Source organism: Triticum aestivum, chromosome 4B (genome assembly GCF_018294505.1).
Source record: "Triticum aestivum cultivar Chinese Spring chromosome 4B, IWGSC CS RefSeq v2.1, whole genome shotgun sequence".
Lineage (NCBI taxonomy): Eukaryota > Viridiplantae > Streptophyta > Magnoliopsida > Poales > Poaceae > Triticum > Triticum aestivum.
This window is the reverse complement of record NC_057804.1, coordinates 283,915,441-283,929,861: the sequence shown is the minus strand read 5'-3', so window position 1 is coordinate 283,929,861 and position 14,421 is coordinate 283,915,441. Positions and strand designations below refer to the sequence as shown.

Genomic DNA, 14,421 nt, shown 5'->3' with positions numbered 1-14,421 from the left:
TGAGTGAAATTTAAAACTTTTGAAAGATGAATGAGAGGGAATGAAATGACTTTCCCAAACTTTCATCCTTGCATTTTATCTCAATGAATTCAAATTCATTTCAACACAAAACCCTAGAGTGAAGATGACATGACTTCTTCCATTTGAAATCAAAAGGGTTTTTGAAAAGATTTGAATTCCATTTGGAAATATTTCAAATTCAGAAACTTTATGCAACTCAATGATTTTCATGAGAAAAGATAAAATGACTTCTTGAAATTATATGAAATATGAGTTGGAAGTTTAAAAGAACTAAATTGAAAGTTCCTTTGAAGCTATTTTGAAACCCACTTACAATTTGGAGTTATTTGCTTTTTTATTCAAATTATTTTTCTTCAAAAGTAAAATATATGGAAAATAGGATAAAATGATTCCCTACAATAGAAAAGTGGAGAAAAATAAATTTGAAATAATTTGGTATTTTCAAAATGATTTTTATTGGGTTTTATTGCAACAACAACACTGTTTGAGTTTTATCAATTTTTGAGGATTTTATTTGAACTTGAAAAATAGTTAATGTTGTAGGAAATCTTTTTTTGAAATTTTTGGTATATTATATGTCTACGTAATATTTTATTTTGTTTTGTTTTTCTTCTCTTTTCTATCTCTGTTTTACTTAAAAAGAAAAGCTAGTCTCATAGTTTTTCGGCTGAATCCTTTAGCCCAACTAACCAGCGCACTGGCCAAATTGGCCCATGACCTACCTCGCTCGCGAAAGAGATACGCGTCGGCTGCCCGAGCTAGTCTCGCTTGCTGACATGCGGGGCCAATGTCATCTTCTTCCTCCCCACGACACAAGAAAATCCTTCCCCAAGATAGCCCCTTTCCTAATCAAATCCTTGCTGATTCGCTCCATTCCTTACCCCTCGCACACGCCCGCCTCCCTATAGATAATGCCCCCTCCTCCTCATCCGATTTTCGCAAAAATCACGGTCTCCCGAGCCCGTTTCGGCCTGATCCAATCTCGCCGGAGTGCGCCGCCGCACGGAGCTTTCACGAGTTGAATTCCGCCATTACTAGAGGTCCCGAGCACCCCTCTCCCTGTGTTTCTTTCTGCCTCTCAACTCCCAACCCACTAACCTCTTATCCCTCGCAGACGCGCACGGTAACGAAGCTACAACTCCTTCCACATCTCGCCGGACTTTGCCTCGCTCCAGCCGATCGCCCTCGTCACCACCGCGAGCACTAGAAGCCGCAGACACTACCATCGCCATCGCCGAGATGCGCCGGACCTCGTCGTGTTCCGCCCCGACTCCACGCCTCGCTGGAGGACCACCGAAGGGCCGCCACCATCAAAGGTCAAACCGCTCGAGCTCTTGGCTCCGTGGCAGGGGCACCCTGCCCGACCCCGCCACCCAGCGCCGCCTCACGCCACACTGGAGCAGCCGCCCCTCCCTACCTCACCGCCGACGCCGGGGATCGCCAGATGCCGCCACCTCACCGGCGCCCTCCGCCTCTGTCAACCACCAACTCCCGCCGTAAGCGCCTCCCTCCGTTTGTTTCTTTTCTTTTCTCTGTTAGGTTTATTAGGATCGGTTTAGTTTTTGTAGGATTTAGTTAAACTGAACCGCTCGGTTTAGTTTTTTCTTCTCGGCAACCGCGGCCATCGTCGGAGATCTCCTCCACCCGGCTGCCTCGGTGTTCCTCTTGCCTCCCTGACCTGCCCAACGTGTTCCTCTCCTCTCCACGAGCCGCCCCAACCCTCTTGCCCTTCCCGGAGTGCCCTGCATCGCCGAGACCACCATCACCCGAGCCCTCTCTGCCGCCTCCCGTCGTCGCGGCATCTTCTTCGTTCTTCTCCTCCCCGGCGTCTTCTACTCCTCTGAATCGGTGCGGTGTTCTTTCCCGAGCTCGCCAGTGCCCTGGTCTCTCCAGGAGACGGCCGGAGTAGCCCGCTCCATCGCCGTCCGCCCACCCTCTGTCTCCTCGGGTCGCCTCCCCTCGATGACGTTCTTGGCCTCCCCGCGCCTCCCTTTGGTCGGGGATGGGAGCGCCGGGCCGGGCCACGCCCTCCGGTGGCTTCGCCATGGCCGGAGTTGGTCGGCCCCCTCGCCGGTCCTCCCTCCTCTGGCTCCACTGTTTCCCGCGTGAACGAGCAGGAGGAAGAAGACGATGCCAGCGCCCCTGCTGCTGGGTCCCGCCTGTCTCCTTGATCCCACCCGTAAGTGACCTAACCCTGGGCCCAGTCATTTTAAGTGGAAGCGTAATTCAGGAATACGTTTTCAATATTCAAAAGCATATTCTTGGTCTCCTTCGGCTAAAACTACGCTTTCCCTTCCAGAAAGCGTATTGTCGTCTTCTTCAGCCTAAAGTGCGTTTTCTGACTCAGAAAGCGTATTTTCTGAAATCCGTTTCTATCTTATCCACTCAGGGACCCGGCTGTGAATAATATTTTTATAGAAAATTCCCTGAACTTCAACCCTTCACAACTTTTTGCTCGTAACTCCGATCAAGGTGAAACCAACGCTCACATCTTCGTATCGTCGAGCTCTTTCTAATGCTTCCATTTTCACTAGGTGGTCCTGTTGGGGAACGTAGCAGAAATTCAAAATTTTCCTTCGTGTCACCAAGATCTATCTATGGAGAAACTAGCAACGAGGGGAGGAGAGTGCATCTACATACTCTTGTAGATCGCTAAGCGGAAGCGTTCAAGAGAACGGGGTTGAAGGAGTCGTACTCGTCATGATCCAAATCACCGGGGATCCTAGTGCCGAACGGACGGCACCTCCGCGTTCAACACACGTACAGCCCGGTAACGTCTCCCATGCCTTGATCCAGCAAGGAGAGAGGGAGAGGTTGAGGAAAACTCCATCCAGCAGCAGCACAATGGCGTGGTGGTGATGGAGGAGCATGGCAATCCTGCAGGGCTTCGCCAAGCACCGCGGGAGAGGAGGAGTACTTGGGAGAGGGGGAGGGCTGCGCCAGAACTTGTGGTGCGGCTACCCTCCCACCCCCCACATATATACAGGGGTAAGGGAGAGGGGGGCCGGCCCCCTCAGATCCAATCTGAGGAGGGGGCGGCGGCCAAGGAGGGGAGGAGTGCCTCCCAAGTCAAGTGGAGACCCTCCCCCTTAGGGTTTCCCCTCTCCCATGCGCATGGGCCTTGGGGGGGCTGGTGCCCCTGGCCCATTAAGGCTAGGGCGCCCCCCTACAGCCCATGCTGCTGTATTGGACGTGGAACAATTTCCGGACCCCCGGAATCCTCCGGAACCTTCTGGAAGCTTCCCGGTACAATACCGAAAAAACCCGAACTTTTTCCGGAACCCGAACAACTTTCCATATATAAATCTTTACCTCCGGACCATTCCGGAACTCCTCGTGATGTCCGGGATCTCATCTGGGACTCCGAACAACATTCGGTAACCACATACAAACTTCCTTTATAACCCTAGCGTCATCGAACCTTAAGTGTGTAGACCCTACGGGTTCGGAAACCATGCAGACATGACCGAGACGTTCTCCGGTCAATAACCAATAGTGGGATCTGGATACCCATGTTGGCTCCCACATGTTCCACGATGATCTCATCGGATGAACCACGATCTTAAGGACTCAATCGATCCTGTATACAATTCCCTTTGTCTAGCAGTATTGTACTTGCCCGAGATTCGATCGTCGGTATACTGATACCTTGTTCAATCTCGTTACCGGCAAGTCTCTTTACTCGTTCCGTAACACATCATCCCGTGATCAACCCCTTGATCACATTGTGCACTTTATGATGATGTCCTACCGAGTGGGCCCGGAGATACCTCTCCATTTACACGGAGTGACAAATCTCAGTCTCGATTCGTGCCAACCCAACAGACACTTTCGGAGATACCTGTAGTGCACCTTTATAGCCACCCAGTTACGTTGTGACGTTTGGTACACCCAAAGCATTCCTACGGTATCCGGGAGTTGCATAATCTCATGGTCTAAGGAAATGATACTTGACATTAGAAAAGCTTTAGCATACGAACTACGATCTTTGTGCTAGGCTTAGGATTGGGGTCTTGTCCATCACATCATTCTCCTAATGATGTGATCCCGTTATCAATGACATCCAATGTCCATGGTCAGGAAACCGTAACCATCTATTAATCAACGAGCTAGTCAGCTAGAGGCTTACTAGGGACATAGTGTTGTCTATGTATCCACACATGTATCTGAGTTTCCCATCAATACAATTATAGCATGGATAATAAACGATTATCTTGAACAAGGAAATATAATAATAACTAATTTATTATTGCCTCTAGGGCATATTTCCAACAGTCTCCCACTTGCACTAGAGTCAATAATCTAGCTCACATCGTCATGTGATCAACACTCACACGTCACATCGCCATGTGACCAACATCCAAAGAGTTTACTAGTGTCATTAAACTAGTTCACATCATCATGTGATTAAGACTCAATGAGTTCTGGGGTTTGATCATGTTTTGCTTGTGAGAGAGGTTTTAGTCAACGAGTCCGCAACTTTCAGATCCGTATGTACTTCGCAATTCTCTATGTCATATTGTAAATGCTGCTTCTACGCTCCACTTGAAGCTATTCCAAATGGTTGCTCCACTATACATATCCGGTTTGCTACTCAGAGTCATTCAGATAGGTGTTAAAGATTGCATCGACGTAACCCTTTACGTTGAACTCTTTATCACCTCCATAATCGAGAAACATGCCCTTATTTACTCCAAGGACAATTTTGACCGCTGTCCAATGATCCATTCCTGGATCATTCTTGTACCCCTTTGACTAACTCATGGCAAGGCACACTTCTGGTGACGTACACAGCATAGCATACTATAGAGCCTACGTCTAAAGCATAGGGGACGACATTCGTCTTTTCTCTCTCTTCTACCGTGGTCGAGCTTTAACTCTTAACTTCATACCTTACAACTCAGGCAAGAACTCCTTCTTTGACTGATCCATCTTGAACACCTTTAAGATCATGTCAAGGTATGTGCTCATTTTGAAAGTACCATTAAGCGTTTTGATCCATCCTCATAGATCTTGATGCTCAATGTTCAAGTAGCTTAATCCAGGTTTTCCATTGAAAAACACCTTTCAAATAACCCTATATACTTTTCTAGAAATTCTACATCATTTCTGATCAACAACATGTCAACAACATATACTCATCAGAAATTCTATAGTGCTCCCACTCACTTCTTTGGAAACACAAGTTTCTCACAAACTTTGTATAAACCCAAAATCTTTGATCATCTTATCAAAGTGCATATTCCAACTCCGAGATGCTTACTCCAGTCCATGAAAGGATCGCTGGAGCCAGCATACCTTTTAGCATCCTTAGGATCGTCAAAACCTTTCGGATTGTATCTCATACAACCTTTCCTTACAAAAACTGGTAAGGAAACTCGTTTTGACATCCATCTACCAGATTTCATAAATGCATCTAATGCTAACATGATTCCGACGGACTTAAGCATCGCTACGGATGAGAAAATCTCATCGTAGTCAACTCCTTGAACTTGTGAAAAACTCTTCGCCACAAGTCGAGCTTCATAGACGGTGACATTACCGTCCACGTCCGTCTTCTTCATAAAGATCCATTTATCTCAATGGCTTGCCGATCATCGGGCAAGTCCACCAAAGTCCATGCTTTGTTCTGATACATGGATCCTATCTCGGATTTCATGGTTTCTAACCATTTGTCGGAATTTGGGCCCACCATCGCTTCTCCATAGCTCGTAGGTTCATTATTGACTAGCAAAATGACCTTCAAGACAGGATTACTGTACCACTCTGAAGTAGTACGCATCCTTGTCACCCTACGAGGTACGGTAGTGACTTGATACGAAACTTCATGATCACTATCATAAGCTTCTACTTCAATTGGTGTAGGCGCCATGGGAACAACTTCCTGTGCCCTGCTACACACTAGTTGAAGTGACGGTTCAATAACCTCATCAAGTCTCCACCATCCTCCCACTCAATTCTTTCGAGAGAAACTTTTTCTCGAGAAAGGACCCGTTTCTAGAAACAATCACTTTTGCTTCCGGATCTGAATTAGGAGGTATACCCAACCATTTTGGATATCCTATGAAGATGCATTTATCCGTTTTGGGATCGAGCTTATCACGATGAAACTTTTCACATAAGCGTCGCAGCCCCAAACTTTCAAGAAACGACAACTTATGTTTCTCTAAACCATAGTTCAAACGGTGTCGTCTCAACGGAATTATGTGGTGCCCTATTAAAGTGAGTGCGGTTGTCTTTAATGCCTAACCCATGAACGATAGTGGTAATTCGATAAGAGACATCATGGTACGCACCATATCCAATAGGGTGCAACCATGATGTTCGGACACACCATCACACTATGGTGTTCCAGGCGGTATTAATTGTGAAACAATTTCCACAATGTCTTAATTGCGTGCCAAAGCTCGTAACTCAGATACTCATCTTTATGATCATATCATAGACATTTTATCCTCTTGTCACAACGATCTTCAACTTCACTCTGAAATTACTTGAACCATTCAATAATTCAGACTTGTGTTTCATCAAGTAAAATATACTTAACATCTACTCGAATCATCTGTGAAGTAAGAACATAACGATATTCACTGCATGTCTCAGCACTCATTGGACTGCACACATCAAAGTGTGTTACTTCCAACAAGTTGCTATCTTGTTCCATCTTACTGAAACCGAGGCTTTTCAGTCATCTTGCCTATGTGGTATGATTTGCATATCTCAAGTGATTCAAAATCAAGTGAGTCCAAACGATCCATCTGCATGGAGTTTCTTCATGCGTATAAACCAATAGACATGGTTTGCATGTCTCAAACTTTTCAAAACGAGTGAGTCCAAAGATCCATCAACATGGAGCTTCTTCATGCGTTTTATCCCAATATGACTTACATAGCAGTGCCACAAGTAAGTGGTACTATCATTACTATCTTATATCTTTTGGCATGAAAATGTGTATCACTACGATCGAGATTCAATAAACCATTCCTTTAGGTGCAAGACCTTTGAAGGTATTATTCAAATAAATAGAGTAACCATTATTCTCCTTAAATGAATAACCGTATTGCGATAGACATAATCCAATCACGTCTATGCTCAACACAAACACCAAATCACAATTATTCAGGTTTAATACTAATCTTGATGGTAGAGGGAGCGTGCGATGTTTGATCACATCAAACTTGGAAACACTTCCAACACATATCGTCAGCTCACCTTTAGCTAGTCTCCGTTTATTCCGTAGCTCTTTTATTTCGAGTTACTAACACTTAGCAACCGAACCGGTATCTAATACCCTGGTGCTACTAGGAGTACTAGTAAAGTACACATTAACATAATGTATATCCAATATACTTCTATCGACCTTGCCAGCCTTCTTATCTACCAAGTATCTAGGGTAATTCTGCTCCAGTGGTTGTTCCCCTTATTACAGAAGCACTTAGTCTCGGGTTTGGGTTCAACCTTGGGTTTCTTTACTGGAGCAGCAACTGATTTGCCGTTTCATGAAGTGTCCCTTCTTGCCCTCTCCCTTCTTGAAACTAGTGGTTTCACCAACCATCAACAATTGATGCTCCTTCTTGATTTCTACTTTCGCGGTGTCAAACATCGTGAATACCTCAAGGATCATCATATCTATCCCTGATTGTTATAGTTCATCACGAAGCTCTAGCAGCTTGGTGGCAATGACTTTGGAGAAACATCACTATCTCATCTGGAAGATCAACTCCCACTTGATTCAAGTGATTCTTGCACTCAGACAATCTGAGCACAAGCTCAACGATTGAGCTTTTCTCCCTTAGTTTGCAGGCTAAGAAAATCGTCGGAGGTCTTATACCTCTTGACGCGGGTACGAGCCTGAAATCCCAATTTCAGCCCTCAAAACATCTCATATGTTCCGCGATGTTTCGAAAAACGTCTTTGGTGCCTCAACTCTAAACCGTTTAACTGAACTATCATGTAGTTATCAAAACGTGTATGTCCGATGTTCGCAACATCCACAGACGACGATTGGGGTTCAGCACACCAAGCGGTGCATTAAGGACATAAGCTTTCTACTGTCTGCATAATCACTACTGTCAACTTTCAACTATATTTTCTCTAGGAACATATCTAAACAGTGGAACTAAAGCGCGAGCTTATGACATAATTTGCAAAGATCTTTTGACTATGTTCAGGATAATTAAGTTCATCTCATGAACTCCCACTCAGATAGACATCCCTCTAGTCATCTAAGTGATTACATGATCCGAGTCAACTAGGCCGTGTCCGATCATCACGTGAGACGGACTAGTCATCATCGGTGAACATCTTCATGTTGATCGTATCTACTATACGACTCATGCTCGACCTTTCGGTCTCTTGTGTTCCGAGGCCATGTCTATACATGCTAGGCTCGTTAAGTTAACCTAAGTGTTTCGCGTGTGTAAATCTGGCTTACACCTGTTGTATGTGAACGTAAGAATCTATCACACCCGATCATCACGTGGTGCTTCGAAACGACGAACTTTCGCAACGGTGGACAGTTAGGAGGAACACTTTCTTGAAATTTTAATGAGGGATCATCTTATTTACTACCGTCATTCTAAGCAAATAAGATGCATAAACATGATAAACATCACATGCAATCAAATAGTGACATGATATGGCCAATATCATTTTGCTCCTTTTGATCTCCATCTTCGGGGCTCCATGATCATCATCGTCACCGGCATGACACCATGATCTCCATCATCATGATCTCCATCATCGTGTCTTCATGAAGTTGTCTCGCCAACTATTACTTCTACTACTATGGCTACCGGTTAGCAATAAAGTAAAGTAATTACATGGCGTTGTTCAATGACACGCAGGTCATACAATAAATTAAGACAACTCCTATGGCTCCTGCCGGTTGTCATACTCATCGACATTCAAGTCGTGATTCCTATTACAAGAACATGATCAATCTCATACATCACATATCATTCATCACATTCTTCTTGGCCATATCACATCACATAGCATACCCTGCAAAAACAAGTTAGACGTCCTCTAATTGTTGTTTGCATGTTTTACGTGGCTGCTATGGGTTTCTAGCAAGAACGTTTCTTACCTACGCAAAAACCACAACGTGATATGTCAATTGCTATTTACCCTTCATAAGGACCCTTTTCATCGAATCCGTTCCGACTAAAGTGGGAGAGACTGGCACCCGCTAGCCACCTTATGCACCAAGTGCATGTCAGTCGATGGAACCTGTCTCACGTAAGAGTACGTGTAAGGTCGGTCCGGGCCGCTTCATCTCACAATACCGTCGAAACAAGATTGGACTAGTAACGATAAGCATATTGAACAAAATGAACACCCACAACTACTTTGTGTTCTACTCGTGCAAAGAATCTACGCAATAGACCTAGCTCTGATGCCACTGTTGGGGAACGTAGAAGAAATTCAAAATTTTCCTACGTGTCACCAAGATCTATCTATGGAGAAACTAGCAACAAGGGGAAGGAGAGTGCATCTACATACCCTTGTAGATCGCTAAGCAGAAGCGTTCAAGAGAACAGGGTTGAAGGAGTCGTACTCGTCGTGATCCAAATCACCGGAGATCCTAGTGCCGAACGGACGGCACCTCCGCGTTCAACACACGTACAGCCCGGTGACGTCTCCCATGCCTTGATCCAGCAAGGAGAGAGAGAGAGGTTGAGGAAGACTCCATCCAGCAGCAGCACAATGGCGTGGTGGTGATGGAGGAGCATGGCAATCCTGCAGGTCTTCGCCAAGCACCGCGGGAGAGGAGGAGTACTTGGGAGAGGGGGAGGGCTGCGCCAGAACTTGTGGTGCGGCTACCCTCCCACCCCCACATATATATAGGGGCAGGGGAGAGGGGGGCCGGCCCCCTCAGATCCAATCTGAGGAGGGGGCGGCGCCCAAGGGGGGGAGGAGTGCCTCCCAAGTCAAGTGGAGGCCCTCCCCCTTAGGGTTTCCCCTCTCCCATGCGCATGGGCCTTGGGGGGGCTGGTGCCCCTGACCCATTAAGGCTAGGGAGCCCCCTACAGCCCATGCTGCTGTATTGGATGTAGTGGAACAATTTTCGGACCCCCGGACCCCTCCGGAATCCTCCGGAACCTTCTGGAAGCTTCCCGGTACAATACCAAAAAAACCCAAACTTTTTCCGGAACCCGAACAACAACTTTCCATATATAAATCTTTACCTCCGGACCATTCCGGAACTCCTCGTGATGTCCGGGATCTCATCCGGGACTCCGAACAACATTCGGTAACCACATACAAACTTCCTTTATAACCCTAGCATCATCAAACCTTAAGTGTGTAGACCATACGGGTTCGGGAACCATGCAGACATGACCGAGACGTTCTCCGGTCAATAACCAATAGCGGGATCTGGATACCCATGTTGGCTCCCACATGTTCCACGATGATCTCATCGGATGAACCACGATGTCAAGGACTCAATCGATCCCGTATACAATTCCCTTTGTCTAGCGGTATTGTACTTGCCCGAATTCGATCGTCGGTATACCGATACCTTGTTCAATCTCGTTACCGGCAAGTCTCTTTACTCGTTCCGTAACACATCATCCCGTGATCAACCCCTTGATCACATTGTGCACTTTATGATGATGTCCTACCGAGTGGGCCCAGAGATACCTCTCCGTTTACACGGAGTGACAAATCCCAGTCTCGATTTGTGCCAACCCAACAGACACTTTCAGAGATACCTGTAGTGCACCGTTATAGCCACCCAGTTACGTTGTGACGTTTGGTACACCCAAAGCATTCCTACGGTATCCGGGAGTTGCACAATCTCATGGTCTAAGGAAATGATACTTGACATTAGAAAAGCTTTAGCATACGAACTACGATCTTTGTGCTAGGCTTAGGATTGGGGTCTTGTCCATCACATCATTCTCCTAATGATGTGATCCCATTATCAATGACATCCAATGTCCATGGTCATGAAACCGTAACCATCTATTAATCAACGAGCTAGTCAGCTAGAGGCTTACTAGGGACATAGTGTTGTCTATGTATCCACACATGTATCTGAGTTTCCCATCAATACAATTATAGCATGGATAATAAACGATTATCTTGAACAAGGAAATATAATAATAACTAATTTATTATTGCCTCTAGGGCATATTTCTAACAGGTCCCACAATGAAAATGACCAGTTTTCCCTTACCCTTATCAGCCCCCTTCGAGAGAGAACCGTCCGGCGTTTCGTTTCCGTGTCTTCACCGCACTTCTTCCCGGAGCCTCCATCACCCCCAGGCAAGCCACAACAGACACTTGCCTTGGTTTTCAACTTGAATATTTGATAAAAGTTTGCCCGTTATCTGCCTTCTTGTTTGCTTCTACTATCGTTGTTTCGGTTTTACTCGTGGACTCGTGTCCACATTCTTGCTATGTTGTGATGCATCATGATATCTCTTGCTACTTGTTAGTATCATTTTCACATGTCATGCTTGTTGGTAGTAGTAATACATGCTGGTAGTTGTGATGTTCTTCGGATGCATGCTTAGTCTGCTATTCAGTACCATTGCTATGTTGGTTCCGTTGCATCTAGTTGGTGACATGCAGACTTGGTAGTATTCTTTCTATGTTCTTGCATGGTAGTTGTTCATGATGCTAGTAGTCAGGATGTGCTTATGGTAGAGTTATGCTTGTGTTAATCATGCTCGTCAGTATGCCATGCTCATCATAAATGATTCACTATTATTATGCTTAATGCTTATGTTGCATCCATGTTAATTTTGGTTAATTTTGGTATCATGCATTATTGTTGCATCATGTTAATTTCATATGACTCAGCTTATTGCATTCAAGTTTAACCGGACTTAATTGAACTTGAACAACTGTTGGCTGAGTCATGGTGCCTTTGAATCGAGATGACCAGTGCAACCACATTTACCTTATGGAGGGTCTTGATTCGGTCCTTTGTCGTGCCTCTTGCCGGTGCCTCCAACAAGGGAAGGTTATGGGCATGTTGTACCCTGGCCCGGTAAGCAGACATAACCTTGTGTGCTCGTTGTTGTTATATCCGGATTGTCCCTGTTTGGGACCGTTTTTCCATGACGATGGCCGAAGATGCCTTTGGTAGGCATGGGGCCACCCATGACTTAGCCCTGAGAGGGAGTTGGTTGGAGTGGCCGGGAGAGTGTCATGGCAAGGGAAGGGTTTCGTCGGAACGCGTTGGTCCACCCTAATGGGAGTGCGAGGCTATGGGTTTTGTGATGTGGGTAAAATGCGCTAACCTCTGCAGAGTGTGTGTGTAAAATCTATCGATAGCCGCGCCCGCAGATAGGGGCCTAGTTCAGAGTAGGCCACACTATGAGCCAACAACAATAATAACTTGATTAATAATAACCTCAGTTCGATGATGAGAAAGATGTTAGCGGTATCGAGGATACTGAGTTGTTGGATATTCGTGATCGCGAGAAGATCACCGTGGTATCGAGGATACCGATGTTGGTAAGTTGGTGCATATGTTGGTTACGAGGTAACCCGAGCAGAGTAAGTTGGTGCATGATATGTTAAAATGTTGCATGTAGTATCATCATGTTCATATGCTTATGCCATGCTAAAGTTTTATCATGTTCAGTTGTGCACGCCATGTTGTTCTGTTAATATTGTGCTCATGATTGCTTTAATGTGCTAATGCCATGTTGCTGTTTGCCTTGATTACTTTTGGTTATTGTCAGCTTGCAAGTACATTCAATGTACTGACCTGGTGTGTCATGCCAGTTTGCAGGATGTGCCTGGATTGCTTGCTGGTTTGGTCTGGTTCTTGTGTTCGTGAGCTAGGATAAACATTCCAGCCAGAGTCCCTATGGATTGGAGTCCATCATTGTCATTCATTGTTCCACTGCCAATAGTTCTTCCGCTGCTAGTAGAGGTTCCGCTGCCTCGAGTTGTTATGCTGCTTGCATAGAGCAACTATGGTTGCCGTAGTGTCGCTGTGCCGCTGTTATTCATTGTAATATCGGAGATATTCATGCTATAATAGAAAGCTGGTTTGTTCTATGCTAAGGACTGTCGTATTATTCCAGAAGACTTTGCCTCGATCTCTGGGCTGGAATACGGGTGCATTCCAGCTTCTATGAGCCGGGGTGCCACAGGCTTGGTATTAGAGCAGGTCTGGCTGTAGAGCGTCCTAGTTCGCTGGAACGTTAGAATGTGGTAGTATAGACCCAAGTTGATTTGTTGCATTTGATGGTTGCATTTGTTTGTTACATAGCATGCATATGGATTTATTATCTGGTCACTAACGGTTTATCCTGTGAGGGTAGGTAGTATCAGTTTCAATCCACTAACTGCACCACCCTTCTTTGCATGCCTGCTCTTTGGTGTTCGGCGTCATCTGTCCCAACAGAGTGATGCCCTGGTACCGAGTGTTCCAGACACCATTTGCAGGAGTTATGCTCAGGTATCACGTTGATATCTTTTCCGCCATTCACCCATATCATTTCGTTGATAGACTTGTTTCTATCAAGAATCGTTCCATCCATCTCGTTCCTTTGCCAACCCTTACTGATCGTGGTTATCAGGAAAGGGCAATGCCATCAAGCCTTGATTTTCCTCCCCTATCTTACCCAATCATTCCATTCTTTGGACATGCACGGTTCCCTTTCGTGTGCTTGATGATGATGTGGTCGTGACCTTTGTGTTCCGCCTCATGATCACCAAGTCCGTCCTCGCCTCCATATCCATCCAGATCCAGCCAGTGTTCAGCCAGCACTTGGTGTAGCCTTGGTTACGCTAATTCCTTCCACACGCAGACTCACTTTCGTGCACACTGCCACAGCATATTAGACTGTACTACCGGAGTTTTCGCGAGATTTGTGTGCTTAGATGTGCATGCATATTATTGTGTGAGTAGAAGTAGTATGTGATGATTGCTTGATTATTTATATGCTTGTGCGCTTTTGTTTTTGTCGTTTCTTTTGTTTCTTTCTTTGGGCCTTCGGTGTTACAAATTTTCCCCATATTAAAGTTGCTCGTCAACTGACACTGGACCCAAAGAGTTAGCAAGGAGTTCAAATGTTTGGAAGCTCAGCTAAACATAATGGAATTGTTAGCAGACAACAGTGAAATTGGGAAAATCTTGTCTAAATGCAAAACAAATCCTGGATGGACTGTTAGAATCAAATCTCTCTGAGTGTGCACTCTTCATGGCAGTGATGATCAAATCAGCAAGCATATAAAATTGGGTACAAGACCAACAATATATTATCAGTCAAAGGGTTGGTTCAGATATAAGGTCTGATTCTTCGTTGAGGATGATTTTGAAACAAGATATACCTGGAAGCAAGCAAGGATGTGTCATATACTCAGCAAGGAGGATAGTTCAGCAAAACCCCGGTGCATACAAGTAATCAGCAGCAGAAATATTAAGAT

The 14,421-nt window shown here is 45.3% G+C and overlaps 1 protein-coding gene across 1 annotated transcript; it reads left to right on the top strand.

Moving 5' to 3' along the window:
- Positions 1 to 807: 807 nt before the first annotated feature.
- On the top strand, positions 808 to 13,053 carry LOC123094774 (pre-mRNA-splicing factor CWC22). The gene is made up of 3 exons (XM_044516686.1): positions 808 to 1,061; positions 1,136 to 1,517; positions 12,769 to 13,053. Exons 1-3 carry the CDS (start codon positions 809 to 811, stop codon positions 12,821 to 12,823), a joined length of 690 nt encoding a protein of 229 aa, XP_044372621.1. The 5' UTR covers position 808; the 3' UTR covers positions 12,824 to 13,053.
- Positions 13,054 to 14,421: the final 1,368 nt, after the last annotated feature.